At 42.4% G+C, this 16,560-nt stretch overlaps 1 protein-coding gene across 3 annotated transcripts in view; it reads left to right on the forward strand.

The window, feature by feature from the left end:
• Positions 1 to 731: 731 nt before the first annotated feature.
• CUNH10orf90 (chromosome unknown C10orf90 homolog) overlaps positions 732 to 16,560 on the forward strand; it is a 60,658-nt gene continuing 44,829 nt past the window's right edge. For all 3 annotated transcript variants that reach the window (XM_065746972.1, XM_065746973.1, XM_065746975.1), the window contains exon 1: positions 732 to 1,240. In XM_065746972.1, coding sequence (XP_065603044.1) covers positions 985 to 1,240 — 256 coding nt within the window. In that variant the 5' untranslated portion in view covers positions 732 to 984. The remainder of the gene's footprint in view (positions 1,241 to 16,560) is intronic.

A 16,560-nucleotide genomic window follows, 5' to 3' on the forward strand; every position in this document is an offset into this window, starting at 1 on the left:
ACAAAACCCTTTGTACACTGTAGTCAAGTTCACGCTCGATGGCCTTTTTGGCAGCAAACCACCTTGAATCACGTGTTTTTAAGACCTTCTTCCTTAATAACTTCAAGTAATTTCTGAGGCTATTTTCTCTCATTTGCCAGACTCTTTTTTGGATATGGCACATATGTGTACCATCAGTATAAAAAAAACCTAATATTCCCAACAAAACACTGAAATCTGTTTCTATGTATTCCCATAACGTGCTACACACCTGCAGAAGTAACTGATAAGAAAAAACAGAATTGTCTCCAATTATTAACTTTGTGATCAACTGATCAGAATTATGATTTTGTTATCATTTTCTGGTGTTATAAATCTACAGATGGTTCGTACGGGGGAATATAATCGCGCTGCAAACCTTTAAAAACAAATTTAAGTGTCACTCTGAAAAATATCACCTTCAAACTGTTTTAAAAATGACGCTGCCATGGATGCCTTCTTTAAGAAGATTATGCGTTGCAGTTTTTTCCCCTTATCTTGTATTTGGAACAAGGACGTTTTGACAGCCAGGTGTTAGCTATTCAGCAGTGCGAGAGGTCCTTGCTGAAATATTTGTGCAAACACGTGCGAGCGGCACGCTTGGAGATCTCCTCTTAACTTTGCTTGAGAAGCACTCAGAAACAAAGAGCCCGGCTTCAATATTTAAGTCAAGAGAATGAAACATTCATGTGCTGCTGAGAGATATTGTTGCTGGAGCTGAACGGACCGTGCCTGCCTGCCTGAGCCTGGGAATGCACCGCAGAATTTATATGCTGGCCGTAAAACCCGCGTTTAGGGACACAAATTCCCACCAATCAGACTGAATAAATCAGCAGGCCCACGTTTTATCATCACAGATAACCCTCATTAATCCAGCGAGCTTTTCCCGAAGACAAAGGACAAAATGAATTGCTCCATTGGTGCAGCCTGAGCAGCATGCTAATGCGGGAGGTGGAGGCATGAATAATGCAGGGCACGCAGCCCAGCACACAGCTCCCGGCTGCCCCTGGCACCGCTCAACAAGTGGCGGGCACCGCTCGGCCATCGCGGCACCCAATGCCATCCGGAGGGAGCAAACCTCTGTGCCCTCCCTGTGCCCAGCACAGCTGGAGGGAGCCCAGGCTTGAGCCCCGTGCAACATGGACCCGGGAAGCGCGGTGGTTCGTGACTCACGTGTACGTGACCATGAATTACTGCTCTTGGCAGAGAGCAGGACGCTTGGGTAAGTTCGTGCCCCTTGTGACGTTCGCTGGAGCTGTAACTTACTTACCACTTATTCTAAGGATAGGAAGGAGATATATTTTGCATATAAGGCATTTGTCAGTGATGGAGTAAAGCTACAGTTGCTAGTACTATCGACAATTTTTGCTCTATTCATCATTATCAGCCTATCTACCTGTCATATTCAGCTCAGTTGTCTGCTGGACTTTTGTTAACAGCGATACCATCAGCAGTGCCTGGGAGCTCTCGGGTAGCTCACTGCTTGGCACAGTTAAAAAACAGATATAAATAGCCAGCTCCCAAGAGGAGAGGCCGTGAACAGGAGCGTGAATATGAAATGAATCGTAAATATGTTTTGATTGTGGATAATAAGCTCTTCCCCTTTACTTCTTAGCTTCTAATTAAATAGTCCAGGTTCTGCTGTTTCTACTTTATTTTCTTTGTTTTGATCGTGAAACAGTTTTACTTGACATTGAAAAGTCGTATTTTGAAGGGGAAAAAGTGCAGCGTGGTGATATCTGGTGCCAGCAGTAATTAAATGTTCTACCTCTGCTTTAAGAAGAACCAAAAAAGAGGTGAAAACAGGGATGTGTACACAACAGGAGACATGCAAACAGTGGATGTAATCCTGCACCCCTTAATCATGGCAGTAATCCATATTCACATAGGTAACCCTATTGCTTTCAACAGTTGCATCAGTAGGTGCATGAGGCCCACATTTTTTGAGGAGATAACGGTGTCTGTCTTACCTGGATGTTCTGAAAGGTAATTTTAGCAACTCAGCTTTTAGTGGTGTGTTTGAATGCATGAAAGTGATTGTATTAAATTACACTTCACCAAATGTTGCTCTAGCTTCTGAAAGGGTGAAAGAGGAAAATGGAATAAAGTATTAGAGGTGTCAGTAAGACACTACGAACCCAACGTGTTTTATTAGGGATGTGCTCGTGGTGGAATAGCACTGCTTATCCTGGTGGCTGAAGTTGTAGACTGTTTTGGCACGTGGTGTAGGTAAACTTTGCTTCCTTTAGGTTAGGATACAACTTTAGCATGAGGCCACTGTGACACCTCCTATCTCTCAAAGTACACGTGGAGCTCCATAAAATCAATGTCAGTGAACACTGCTCACTTTTCTATTATAAAAGTGCATGGGTTTTGTGCCCAGAGAATACTTTTACTGCTGTTACAGTCTCTAATCTTGCCAAAACAATGCCTGCAGTTCTGCCTTGGGGAGGACACATTGGTCTAAATGCTGTGGTTATGTTGCCCTTGTCTCATCTTGGTGCTTCTTTGCTTTCCACCACAAGACCTGCCCTGCAATCTGGGATGGGGCTGGGAGGACCTGTGAGCCCTTCCTTTGGGAGCACACCTATTAATGAGGGGAAACTAATTACTTAAAAGCTTTCAATACAATGGGGTTGAGAAGTATAAATAGTCATGAACCATTTCAGTGCTCTGTGCCACCAACCTGTGTTGGTGCTGGATGCCAGCAGTGGCAGTGTGGCTATGAATGTTATCCTACAACCATTGTGGTTACTCCTGTGATAAGATGCTTATTCTCTGTGAATATTCTCTTCTGTGTACCCTGAATGGACCAAAACAGAAATGAAACAGATCTCTAATGGATGATGTTTCCAGCTGATATGGAGCTTGTGCTTAATTGAATCCGTTATAAAGTACACGTTGGCTTTTTGCTGGTTGCATTGAGATGTCAAAAATGAATAGATTCTTCTCTCTTTAGCTTCATCTCACAGCGTGACATGTGGTTTTGGTATTTTGTATTTGCAAATTAGGTACAGTATGCTCTTAGTATCTATAGGTATACTCTTATAGGGATTAGATAGGTATTATGAACACCTATTTGCACAGAGATGTCATACAAAAGTTCAGTGTGGAGGGCTGAAGGCTCTCTGTGAGTGGGGACACAGAGGCAGCACATCAATACCATTGTCCCCAGCCGAGGGCATTGCAGGTGCTCCTGCAGTTCCAAGCAGTACGCAGAAGCTTTAAAGGACAGGCAGAGGAAATGTCCTAGCTGTTGTTTTGCAGCTGGCTGGGAGCTGATGGCAGACAAAGCAGAAAGACTGGAAAAGCCAGAGCGTGGCCTGCACATCATGCAGGTTGAGCAAGCTGGGAGGGTGACCTGGGAAAGATGAGCACTGGCTACAACACCTACTTTACTGGTCTCTCAGGTCTGAGCCCCGTAACAAAGACAGTTTGGTGTTCCCTCAGGGTGGGGCTTGGGTTAGTTGCATGCAGGACCCTGAGGACATCAGTGCTATGCATGGGCCTGTTAAGCCTTCCCAGGTGGAAGGGTATCACAGCCCCCGTGGACGTCTCAGTTTGATCTTTATCCTTATCAAAAGTCTAAACCAACACAGCTACCCTAATCATTTGCTTATAGCTGACTAGTGTTTTCCAAGTCGAAGAGCTGAGCTGGTAAGACCATACATGGGACAATAGCACAGATAAAACTACAATGCATGCCAACTGTAAAAGGTATTTACTTGTCCTCCATCTGTTCCATTGCTGTAAACCCAGTTCTGTGACTGAAGCAGAACTGGAGGAGCAGCAGCACTTACTCTGTTTGTGGTCCAGTCCAACCCAAGCTGATATCTCCCCAGGGCATGTTTCAAAGCTGTTCTTTCATACAACATTGCTATGGTTTAACGTGGCGATTTTGTCTCTCCAGAGAGGGAGAGATGGGCAGAGGACAACCATAATCAAAGCCATGCGTGTGGTCCCCAGCCCAAACCTGCCTCAGATTACAATCAGTGATGTGTAACCTGCATTAATCACAGTCATGTGCGATGGTGTAAAGCGTCAGTCCCACTTCCCGTGGTGTGTAAAATTAATGAGGTGAAAGACTCATCCTCAGCTGCATAGTTCTTGGGGGAAGTGTGTTTCTTCACCCCAGCAGGCTAATCAGTGAAGGAATTAGTCAGGCTCCTGAGCAGTTTCTGTTTTGCGTGCACCCATTCGTGACACCTGGTGGTGTCCAAGGCAGATTGGATTTATTAAGCAGCAGAGCAGGCAAGAGAAGAGAGCTGCAAAGTCTTTCCTACTTGTCTGCGGATGAAGAAATCACTGCAAGATACAGAAAGGGAAGTTCTGAACCTGGATGTCAACCTTGATGTGCTTAGATGACAATTACGAAAGGTCAAACTTTGAAAACTTTTTATTTCACAGCCTTCAAGAGCACATATGAGCTTGTCTGTAGTACGTTTTGCCGCGCTGTGCTGTGAGTGCAGTGAGCTGGAAGAGTGCGTTCATTTTCACTCATTAGTTGACAGTGGTGCCTTTCAAAATGCTCTCTAGCCTTATCAGCAGTCAATGATGGTATGCTTTCAAAGGTTAAACTATTTGATTTTTATTATAATTTGCTTATGCTCAGAGAAGCTGTATGAGGAACATTATTAGTCTCCTTCTAACCATTACAGTAATGAACTACTGCTGGAAACTGTTTGATGTTTCCACAGTTTGAGGCATCAGTGGCCCCAGAGAGAGAAATATGTTATCTTTCCTCTCAGTCTTTAGTAGTTCCCTGAGTTGATGAAGGAGTTAATCTATTAGTGGCCAGATATACACTTCAGTTGTGAGTGAATCTTAAAAATCCTTTTAAGTTGCTGTCAGCATCAAGCAACCATCGTGAATTCCTCTGAGTAATACCGTGGTGTATTTCTGTAGCAACCACTTTGTCATTTTTGGTGTTTTCCCATCGCATGGCAGTGCACTTCAGAGAGCTCTGCTCTTGCTGTGGAATTACCATTACCATCCTCACTTCTGGCACATGGGAGTCCACCAGGTGAAACCACCAGGGAAAATCCTGCAGAGCTATGGCAGTGAGCAGTACAACCACCACTGAACTTTATTCCATTCCCCATAAAGAGTATGCAGCCTTTTTCTGGCTGTGGTTTCCTGATTTCTTGTTCTCGCGTTACTGTTAATAATTGGGGTCCTGCATAGGGGTGTATCACGATTTAAAATATTGCTCTGTTGCTTGTATTTAACTCTCTTCTTGTGATCAGACCATCACTGTAGGCTTTGTAAGGGGCAGAGGGGGTAATGGTGCAGAGCAGGCATAATAAACAGTGACAAAATTGCCCATTATTTTGGTAGCCTTTTGGAAGATGAAGAGAGAGACTTGACAGCGGCCTTTCAGTATCTAAAGAAGGATGTAAGAAAGAAGGGTAGAGAGACTTCAGCAGGGTCTGTTGTGATGGGACAAGGGGAAAAGGTTTCAAACTGAAAGAGGGGAGATTTAGATTGGATATAAGAAAATGTTGCTTACAGTAAGGGCAGTGAGGCACTGCACAGGTTGCCCAAGAGGCGGTGGAGCCCCATTCCTGCAGACACCCCAGGTCAGGGGATGGGCTCTAAGTACCTGATGGGGCTGTGGGTGTCCTGGCAGGAGATGGGAGCAGTCAGCCTTTAGAGATCCCTTCTAACTCAAACCATTCTATGACCCTATGAATGGAATCAAGAAAATATGATAAAATTTCCCTTATATCTGTCGGATAGCCTGGGGTAAACAAGGAGAAAAAGGAAGTTTTTAATGCCAGAAGACTGAGCAGTAGGTCAGGATAGCTGCACACCTCGTGGGTAGTGTGGAGAACCTATTGGGCTATATAAAATATTACTCTAAGAAGGAGCCCACTGCCACCATGCCAGCAAATGGCACTCTCCTCTCTCAGAGCCCACCTGCAGCATCACACCATGCAGCCACTCAGAATGCTACCAGGGAGCTTTCACCTGGGCTTCCAGGACACACCAGAAGAGTTGTGACTGTTTTCACATCTTACCCAGCAGCTGGGAAATGGTTCTCAATTTGTGTGGCTGTGAATGAGTCTTCTTGATGGAAAGGGAATCTGGTGAGTCCTACCCGACTGACACAGATAGAAAGAGCACTGAGGACGTGTAACACCAGGGTGGTATCAGGCTTTATCAGAGAAAGTCGAGGAGATAAGGAACAGTGTCCTGAGCTGATTAGTCCTCCTTCCAACCAGCACTTCACAGCTGTCAGAGTACTGTAGGTATAAATCAGCCCTACTGAGAGCTCTGTTGCATAGCTGACGCTATTTTGTCAATGTATTTTAAACGTTTTTATTTATTTATTTATTTTCACATTGACATCATGCGAAGTTCTCAGAATACTTTCCCTCTGCACAGTCAGTTTTTGTTAACTGGATTGTTCTGAAAGCAAGGTTTAATCAACAACTACATGGCTGACTCTTGCTTTGCTAAAATGTGGTTCAAGTGTCATTCTGCTCATGTGACTGAGTGAATGAAAGTGAGACACCCACCCAGGCCATCACCTTCATTAACAATACCAGGCAGTATTGTGAAACCACCTGAGAACCAGTCTGCAGCGAGGGTCAGTGAGACCTGCAACAAATAGCACAGCATTTCCAAGCACCATTTAAAAAAGACTTAGAGCAAAGAGATTTTGTTCCGTTTCCTATATCTAGAATTGGATATGTATAATACTCTCACGCTGGGTATGATGTGCCATTGAGTGCACTGTGCATCTCTCTCCCATACAATCCTTTCCATATAGACTATAATAGCTGGGGGGAGATACAGAACTTAATGGGAGAGAAGAAAAAGCTGCATACCAGAATGGACACAGCAAATTGCTAACTGCTGCTTCAGAAGATTTAGGAGGGTTGCTATGGTTTCTGCTGAAACCTTCCAGCCTCAGAGCAGCCTCTTGCAGGCAGTGCTGAATGGAGGTGTAAGGAGATGCAGTGCTCGTGCAGCCGTGGCGTGCCAAGGCAGTGCCCGGCAGTGCCCAGCACAGCGGTGGGTGCCAGCTCCATCCCTCCCTGTCCTCTCCTTGGAACTCAGTCGGGGTGATGCACATTGAGAACTGCCCAGAGGTGCAGGCTTTCGCGTGGTGAAAAGTTCAGCACACGGCAGGGGGCTGCTAAAACACCCAAACTGCTATCTTCCCATCGTCTTCTCCTCTTTTTCCTATCTTGCATTTCTGGATTTCTTAAGGCTGAAATTTTTAGGACAGGCACTGCTTGCTTCTTCTTTTTTCCCCTTCTTTGCCCGCATAGTGTCTAGAACAACAGCTCATGACCTAGTTCTGTCTTTTAATTGCTACTGCAATATGAATTTTAATTCCAGCTAGAGTCCAGATGCATTGAGGATATGGAGCACGTGTCAGAGCTGGTGCCATTTATCTTGTAGGCCAGTGTTTCTCAACCCTCTGAATTCAAGGAGCCCTTAACCTTTCTGAAAAATTCTTAAAACTTCATAATCTATTTCACCATTGTCTGGTGATGAGAGATCGAGATAACAACTGTTAATCTAAATGCTAATATGTATTTTCTTTTACAGCTTTGTTTTTCTGTCCGTTTGCTTTCCACTACAAAAACCAGTGTAGATGAACATGAGTCTTGGTCTCCCATCCTTCAGTGCCCAAGTGACAGGTACTGACAATTGCTAGGAACCCATCTTATAGACAGGGAATCCAGCTTACAGGTAGTTTATATTTGTTGGCATCCCATCATAACCATTTTTAATGCCTCTTGGACATCAGTGGTACAAGAGGAGTGGGTCGGTTCTCCAGCATTTTTGATACTACAGAGATCATAACTGCACGAACAAGGTAATAACTTAGTGTGCTCAAAAGGAGTACTTTTTGGAACAGTTTCAACTTTATTCACTTAAAGGATCTGTTTCATTTATTTACTTCTCTGTGTTTTAGAATAAACACTGGCTGCACTCGGTACTTTCTAAACATCCCACGGATTTCCTCTATCAGCTGACATTCAGCTGTTGTGTTTAGCTAAGATTTCCCTCCTCTCCTCCGCTGAGATGTGTAGAGAAGGCAAGTTATCAATATATCATCCACAGATTGCTCCAGAAAAGGCTTAATTTTAATCATTCTGTGATTGCAGCTTGTGACAGATGCAGGAATCCTCTGGGAGGAAAGAGAAAGGGACATGTGAAAACATACACTGTTTTATGTTATATCTTGAAATTCTGGGATACACTGTATTCAATCAGCACTTAAGTTTAAATGTTCCTAGTCAGGAAACTGCAGAATGGAAAAATAACAGCAGCTTCTCATATAGGCATAAGGATACCCAACCCCAAATGTGCACATAGCAGGCATAGAGTAGCATTTATTTGCATTATGCCAGTGGATGTAGAATGCAGAGGAGACTAGGTGATACACTGGAGAGGCAGAAAAGGAGCAGAAGGCTCAAACAAGCACTACAGGCATGACTGGGAGAAGCCCAGGGACAGCTAGTGTAGGCACATGTCTGGGCTGAGCATCACCTTCGAGATGACACAGGGAGGAAGGTCCTCTCCTTCACCATCACAGTAACCCTTTACCCCAAATCTGCCTTTTAGGCACTGATGTACTCTAGCCACTGCCAGGAAAGTTTTAAAAGAAGCACAGCCATTTCAGATTGTTACCAGATTGTAATACTGTAGGCACAACGTGTAGCATAACTTATTCTCACAGTGGACATAATATTGCTGCCGTATATTATTAGTGATATTTGATGTATGATGCAGCTATATTTAATTAGCTAACTAAAATGCATTTCCTCCCAAGGGGCTGGTGAATAGCAAGGGAAATCACCTTTGTGGAGAAATGCTTTTATCGAGTGAATAGAAAAAGCAGATAGTACAATTTAAGACAGAAATTTAGTACATTAATCCCCAAGATCCCCTCAAAAGCTGTGGTATCTTGTAGCTGAGCTCTCAGAATACAAACCAGCCACCTAGCTGTAAAAGGCATCTCTCTGAAAGGAAACAATAACGCTATCACGGTTTAGAACAGCAGATCCAAGTTAACCTAAAATTTAAGACTTAAGATAATGCAAAACCTCTAGTAGTATTATGTTTAGGAGAAATGCTCCTCGCCCAATGGGACGGATCCTTGCCTTTTGCACCACATTCAGCCACAGCCCTGGCACCCCCCTGCCCACACCAGCTCCTTGATGCCAACCTTCCCATTGGCACCGACTGCTCATTAAGGTTTGATTTTCCCTCTGGGAAGGCAGGAGACCACATTTGCTGGCTGGAAGTCTGTGCTGATTCCTTGACTCCTCTTTGCGTGGTTGATTAGCTTGTTTTCGAGACCCAGCAATAACATTTCCTGAGACAATTCATTTCTTTCATTTGTTGTTGTCCTGGTGCCCCACACTTCCTGCACGTGCAGAGCTTCCCCGGGACTCAAGAGCCTCTCTGCAGTACATGCATCTTCAGCAGTTTATTTTAATGAGGGCTCCTGGAATTCCGTAATACTTCAGGCCAATTTCTACAGTAAATCTGAGCGCATTCGGCACAACCAAGTGCAGCCAGAAATCAGACAAAACTGCCAACAGTTTCACACCTTCACTACAGAGTCCTTGCTTGACTCCACATTCCTGGAAACCCGTCTTTGCCATCAGTGTTTCCAGCAGGAATCTCTCAGTTGCTAGGGGATGGGATTTTTAATGCACTTCTTCATGAAATATTTTTAGCTTGTAGTGGAGAATTACCCGTACAGTATTCTGGATAATATTTTGTCTATTAAAATGGAGGGACCAGAGTGCAGTGAGAGATGCAAATCTCGAGAGGTCTGGAGGCCAGGTTTGATGCAGGCGTTTTATCCAGGCGTTCAGAATATGACTTGAGTCTGTGTCTGCTGCATTTATTTGGAGCTCTGACAATTACAGGCTGTCACAGGAGACTTCCACTTCTACTCCTGACTCAATTACCAAGTCTCATGCTTCTTGTAATATTACCATTGCTGTAAATAAAGTCAAATTGATTCTCTGTTTTCTTTGCTCTTCTAAGTTAAAAAGAAGGGGCTGACTTCTAGCAACTAGTATCAAACTGAACCCAAGCCTCCAAGGAACTCTTGGTTGCATGAGAATTAAATATATTTTCAGTAAATTTGTGGTTATCAACGCACTGAACTTAAGAAGCAAAATCTCCTGCATTTATTGTCCATTCCTAAATTCTCACTAGATCATCTAATTACATGTACTCAATTTAGATACCCTTAACATGTTACAGATGAGAGTGCATAGTAAATGCACTGCTTTAGCACGCCTTTAGGCTATGTAGAGTGTTGTTTTCCATTGTGCATTCTTTTTTGCATGCTGTCTAACACTTGTCTTACTTTTCAGCTGTTACTGCGTGCTAAAAAGATGCTTACATTAAGCTGCTCGTGACTCTTGGTCTTTTTCTTAAGCGATTAGTTGATAGTAGCTCAATAATGTTTGAGTAGTTCAAATTAGTTCTTGCACTTTATGTTTCTAGTGATCTGAGCCTGTCTATATACGACTTCTGAATTGTGTCCAATTCCAGGACTCATTAAGAATGCACGTGTCAGGCAAGCCCCACTTCCACAGTAAGTGCTTGCTTTCTCTCACTGTCACCCTTTCCAGCTGGGACTGCAAAAGCTGATTGCAAAAGGAACAGCTGCAGGGGATCATCTTTGGAGATGCTGTCCTGTTGAATGGCAACCCTCTAAACCTGGGATTCCCAAACTGTGAAATACAGGCCCTAGTGCTATTAGAATATTTTAAGGGTTGCTCCCGTGTACCTGTGTCTTGTCCTTACCATATTCCAATGCTTTTACCAGCAAGCCCTTTCCAGCTCAGCTGAGCATCCCTGTCTCAGGCACTCACTCTGACCAGCTGTAGGGCATTAGAGTTGATACATAAAGAGGCAGGATTGGGTCCCCCTTAATGTCAAGGGAGTAATCAAAGACTAAGGTGTAGGAGAGGAGCTAGGAAGACAGGGAAATGGGAAGTATTTTGAGGTCTTAAGTGGGAGTGTATTGTTTTCATTGATATGTATTTGCTCCTGGGGCACAGAGCCTATATTGTCTTTTATTAAGTTAATCTGGGGTAATAATACAGTGTTTGTCAATGGGATGGTAACCCCTCAAAATAAACATGGTTTTCCAAGCTGGGAAATATACTTAGTGTGATAAAACTTGGTACCATCGGTGTGGGTTTTACAGCAGCAGAACGGAACATCTGGGCTGCTGCTCTAGATTCTTATTTTTCTTAATCTACTTTATTAGTTTTTGTAGCCTAAAATGCATGAGCAGTCCTTGGAGCAAAGACTTCCTTTTAGCAGTGGATTGCCTCCTGTGCTCCTCTTTTGCCATATCAATCTTGTGTTACTTTACTTGGCCCAACCTCCAGCCTGGCTTTGGCTTGTTCTGGGAATTGGGAGAATATGTTTTTGAAGCTCAGGTCAGGAGTCCATCTGCTGTTTGTTTAGTGCCTTTAATGAATCATTTACTTTAAAACGGAGAAACTAGCTGAGATACCAGGCACAAAGGAGTGGTTTTGGGCTGTGGCTCACAGGTCAAGTAGGGCTAGAAACTGAGGGAAAGGCTTCAGCATGGAACTGGGATGTAAAATTGAGGTGTGGTGGTGGGAAGGAGCTGTACAAGAAGACAACTGTGACATGAAGTTGAGTCTTCTTCAGAGGCTATAGCTCTACACAGACATCTAACTCTGCTATGCACTGCTGTGGACTATGCATCCATGTGCCTAAATCCACCGAAGTTCCAATAGAAAATGTTATATTTACATGGAGATTTCATCCAGGTTCTGCTGTTTCATGGTAGGTGCTGGTGGGGAGAGGTGAAGTCTGTGGGCAAGCAGAGCTATCCTTGATGCTTTGTACTAAGAGGGTTCATTAACTCCACAGTGCCATTTGTGAAGATGAAAAGTCTTCTTTTCACAGTGCAGGAATTTTAACTGTGCCCTGGCTAAAGATTACCTTAACCTGCTATAAATTGAGCTGTTTCACTAATTGGTTTCTTGGTTCATTAACCAAATTGCGTGTATGAGGGAAATGGAAAAAGCTCAGAATGAATTTCCCTTGCAATTCTTAATTTAAATGGTGAATAATAATTACATGTTGAACAAAATATGTTATGTGAGTTGCAGTGATGGAGTTATTTTTTTTTTTTTACTTTGAGATGTTCTGCCACCTGTAAAGCTTCCTGGGAAAATGATCCTCAGCTGTCTCATTCTGCATGGTGTAACACCAGGTAGGAATGTACATTCACTACAGTATAACTTAGTTATATCCAATTTCATACAGAAACACTTTGTCATTGGAAGTTCCTCCCTACATGTTGCTCAAAGTAATGAGATAACAGAGATAAACAGTAATAACCCTAAAAGGTCAGCTTTACTTCAATGAGTGCTAGTTCTGTATTTCCACCATCAGTACAGAAGTAACAAAAATAGGATGTGTCCTTGGTTTACTCTTTCCAATGCAGTGCACTCAGCTAAAAATCAAAGATTAACTCTGAGCAGCTAAAGCGAACAAATCCTACTAATTCATCAAAGCAAACACTGCAGAATTTAATCTGTTTTATGAATTTTCTGCTATTGATTGTTATGGCATGGTTGGGGCACAGGAGGTCATTTGTGAGCACTGAATTGCTAGTTGTGTGACAGTGGGGAAAAAAAACAAAAACAGAGCTAAAAGAAAGGTTACATTAAAGAAGATGCTAGAAGCAATTTCTGGAAGATGAATGTATGTCATCAAAATTAATGACAATAAACCTCCAATTAGCTGAATGTTTATGGAGAATTACAGCTTTATAAGGTAAATACATGTTTTCTCAAGCCAGAGGGTTGAGTAAGAATATGTTTAGCTTGCAGACTGTAATAGGTTTATAGGTAGATGAACATTTTCTGTGAGTCAGGGCACGGTGACCTCACTGCTGACAAATCTTTACAATAACTGCATTACTGCTTCCAAACTGCCATACAGACAATGCCATTTATGACCCTGTTCTCCGGAGTATCCCCCCCCGTTATAGGGGAAGGCAAAAATCCTGAATGTGCTGCTTTGTTTTTCAACAAACAGCTTAGCTTTTGTGTTAGAACAGAGGTTTCTTCTTCAGCTCAGTTTATGAAGTTCTGGCACGAATACATTTAAGGTGGGACTTCTAAACTTATTTAGTTTACTTTATTGAATGCCTCTGAAAACTTATGTCAAAGTTGCCCTTGTTCCTTTTGCAATTTAGGAATTTAGGCATACTAAAATACTTGAATTATGGAGTTATTAGGACAATTTACTCTGTGGAGAAGTTGGAATTTTCATGCAGATTGCTTTTGTGTGAAAGGTGGGGTTGTCTCTCAGATGCCTCCTCCTGCAGTAAAGCACTGCGTTTTCTGGCATTCATGAATGCTTGCAGTTTACCTTTTGGCTGTGTGTAGGAGTTTGAAGTCATTATGACCTTGAATATTAAAGAAAAGATCTCTCTTTAAAACCAAACAGCATAAAAAAGAACAACACTTTGGCATTTTCTCTTAAGGTCTTCTCCGCTTCCTATGCTGAAGCATACAGTTCTGCTCCTCAACCCCTTGAATATTTCTAAATGGCATCCGTAGCCTCTCTTATAGAGGCACAGTGATGAGAACATACCCAATGCTAGGTCAGGTCCAGTTACATCATGATCCTGGTTCTGGCCAAAAAACTGAGGGCAGAGAATACCACGTCCTTCCTGGCAAACTGTCCTGCCTTCCTCAGCCAGGGATCTTCCTGAGCTTGGAGCAGGCTCTCCACAGTCTTGATCAATGCCAAGGCTGGACTTACCCTCCATAAACTTGCTTAATTGCTTTTTGGAATTGATGCTCTACAACAACAGGGTTTGTGTCATTTAGGTTCACAATTTAATAGTGCTGTGCAGAAAAAATGTCTTACAGCATTCGTGTTAAACAATCTACCCAGTAATTTAGCCCCCCAGGCTTCTCCCCAGGCATCTTTTGAAAACTGTTGAAGGAGTTGTTGAGGTGCACTTTGTTTATTTATGTTGCTTACTGTATATTTTCCTTGTTCTTGGCTCTGCTCCTTTGTCAGCCGGATCTTCTGCCATTTCTCTATAATTCATACTGTGTTGTTTTGTTGTTTGGTTTTTTTTCCACAATTTCTTCTGATTTATCTTAATCCCATCACATGTCTGAGATGGCAATGATATTGTTATTCACCCTTTTGTAAAAATAAACAGGCATTCTGGATTACTCAGTTCTTCTATACCGATGAGAACTTGCAGAGTAGTGTTTTGGTTGCTATTTTTATGCTGCATGTATATATGCAGTCTGACTTGTGATGACTATTTGCAGTTGAAGGTGTTTTTTGGTGGTTTATTTTTTTTTTTGAACCTATGACTCTCTTTATTCACTCTGTTCAATAATATAGTGGCTTAGTGGCTTACTCCAAAAGTAGTGACTCCTACATGTTTCCATTGAAGCTACAAGAAACAAAGAGTACAATAACATTTTTTGGTAGAGGACGTGCTCAGCTACAATACACTATTTTTTAACGTGGTCACTCCCCAGTAGCTATCCTTTTTTACCAGCAAGAGCCTTCATGTTGTGCCCTTAAAAATCTGCATGGCTGTCTGTGACATGGCTTGTCTTTCATATCATTGTCCCACTGCTGAAACACATCGTGCACCCCTCGCTGAGCTCTCATTCACGGTTTGGTCTCCATAAGTGTTCAGCAAGTGTTGAAGAATGTCAGCAGGTGCCCTTTTTTCTTCAGGGAGCAATTCAGTGACGCACCTTTGCTTCATATGCACTTCCACATCAGATGCCTTTGTGTCACACAGCCCCTCTGCTGCCATCTGTCATACAGAAACGTGAAACAGAACATTAGCCAGCAAGTTCAACCTCTGCCATACCACCAACATCTACCTCTGCCATCATGGGCCAAGATAACAACATAGGAGGTATTAGTTTTGGTGCAGCCCTTGTATATACATCAACTTTTCTGCAGATTTTACTTGGAGGAGGGAAGGGGAGGCATGCAGGGAATGGAAACTCTCACCTTCGTCATACATAGCATTATCTGTGCTGTTCTAGGCATGAATGGAGCCATGTGTTCCTTGCAGGCCTCCTTGGTTCCTGAAGTTTTCCCAGTAAAGCTTTCACCTTTCTCTCTGATGCATTTCTCTGCATGGGGACTGCTCTGCTGGGGAGGAATTATTTTTATTATTATTTTTTGTTTAATGAAGGCTTTTGTCCCACTCTGTACTCCATAATCTCCCACCCTTTTTCTGAGATCACTCTTATTCTGAAGGCTGTGTTGTATTTTCAGCCCACGTAACCGAAGACAAATAGCTATATGTGTTGCTTGACCCAGATCAGAGGCTAGACACCAACCAGCCTTTCCTTAATTCGTTTTTTCCTTGCTTTGATCCCCGCTGATGTTTATTTTACATTTATAGCAATCTCCGAGACATTTAGCAAAGGCTTTGGATATAAGGTGAATTCCAAAATCCATAGCTTCTCCTCATAACATGTTTTTGAACTGAAATCCTCTCGAAAGGTCACTTGAAGGCTTGAAATACTTCAGCATTTAGATTGTTGTTGATTTTTCTAATGGCAATTGACTATCCAGTAGGTTCTTCTACCAAAAACAGCATAAGTGTATTCTGTATTTTCTTTTCTTGTAAAACCCACTGAACTTCTATAATAGTGGTGCTGGTACAACTACAGTATGTACAGATGGGTGCTCATGGGAATGACCCATTTATCAGGCTATCTAGTTTAGAGACTGTTGTGCAGGGGAGAAGTTTCTTTGTATGTGTGCATTGTAGTTAAAAGAAAACACTAATCTATATCTAAGTGTTTATGATGAGTGATTCACTTTCACAGATGATAGACCTGACAGCATTTAAGTTACAATTGCTGTATGCTTCCCAGTGTCATCCTGTGGTGACTTCATCACTGGCAGCTTGTTTGTATGGGGCTTTCAAGTGAATAGGTTTGCTCATCATACTAATTATGTGGTTTTTAGTTGTGCAGTTGACTGTGGATTTGTTGTAGGGGATAATTAATTCATAGCTCAAGTCTTGGTTTGATATCCTGTCACCAGAACTGGCTGAAATGAGAATTAGTGAGTTCATGATTCTACAGGTAGTCTCAAATAACATGTAATTTTACAGGCATTTTATGATAGAATAAAACACTAAATTCTCCTGGGGTGGGGGGGAGGGGGGTGGAGCATTATCGTATAGCTAAAATCTTCAGTCTTATTTCAGTGTTGATCTGCTTATGTGTGTGTTTGATGCAGTTTTAATTAGTCTCCTTTAAGCAGCATGATAAAGTGTGTAAATTTTCATGTGTCATCTTGGTTACTGTTTTCTCTTTGAAATCAGTATGTCTTTGCTGCTCTGCTTTTAGTTTGTCCTTAAAATACTTTTGCATTTAGCTTTCAGGCTTTAATGATCCAGCTTTGTGTTGAAAAAATGCAGAGTATTGAGTTATGGTAGAAAAATATCAGGTGGTGATGTTTGTTTGTTTTTTTTTCTTGGGAGAAGATAGA

Source organism: Cyrtonyx montezumae, unplaced genomic scaffold, assembly GCF_038088225.1.
Source record: "Cyrtonyx montezumae isolate F1298 unplaced genomic scaffold, pur_monq_1.0 scaffold_4, whole genome shotgun sequence".
NCBI classification, from domain to species: Eukaryota; Metazoa; Chordata; class Aves; order Galliformes; family Odontophoridae; genus Cyrtonyx; species Cyrtonyx montezumae.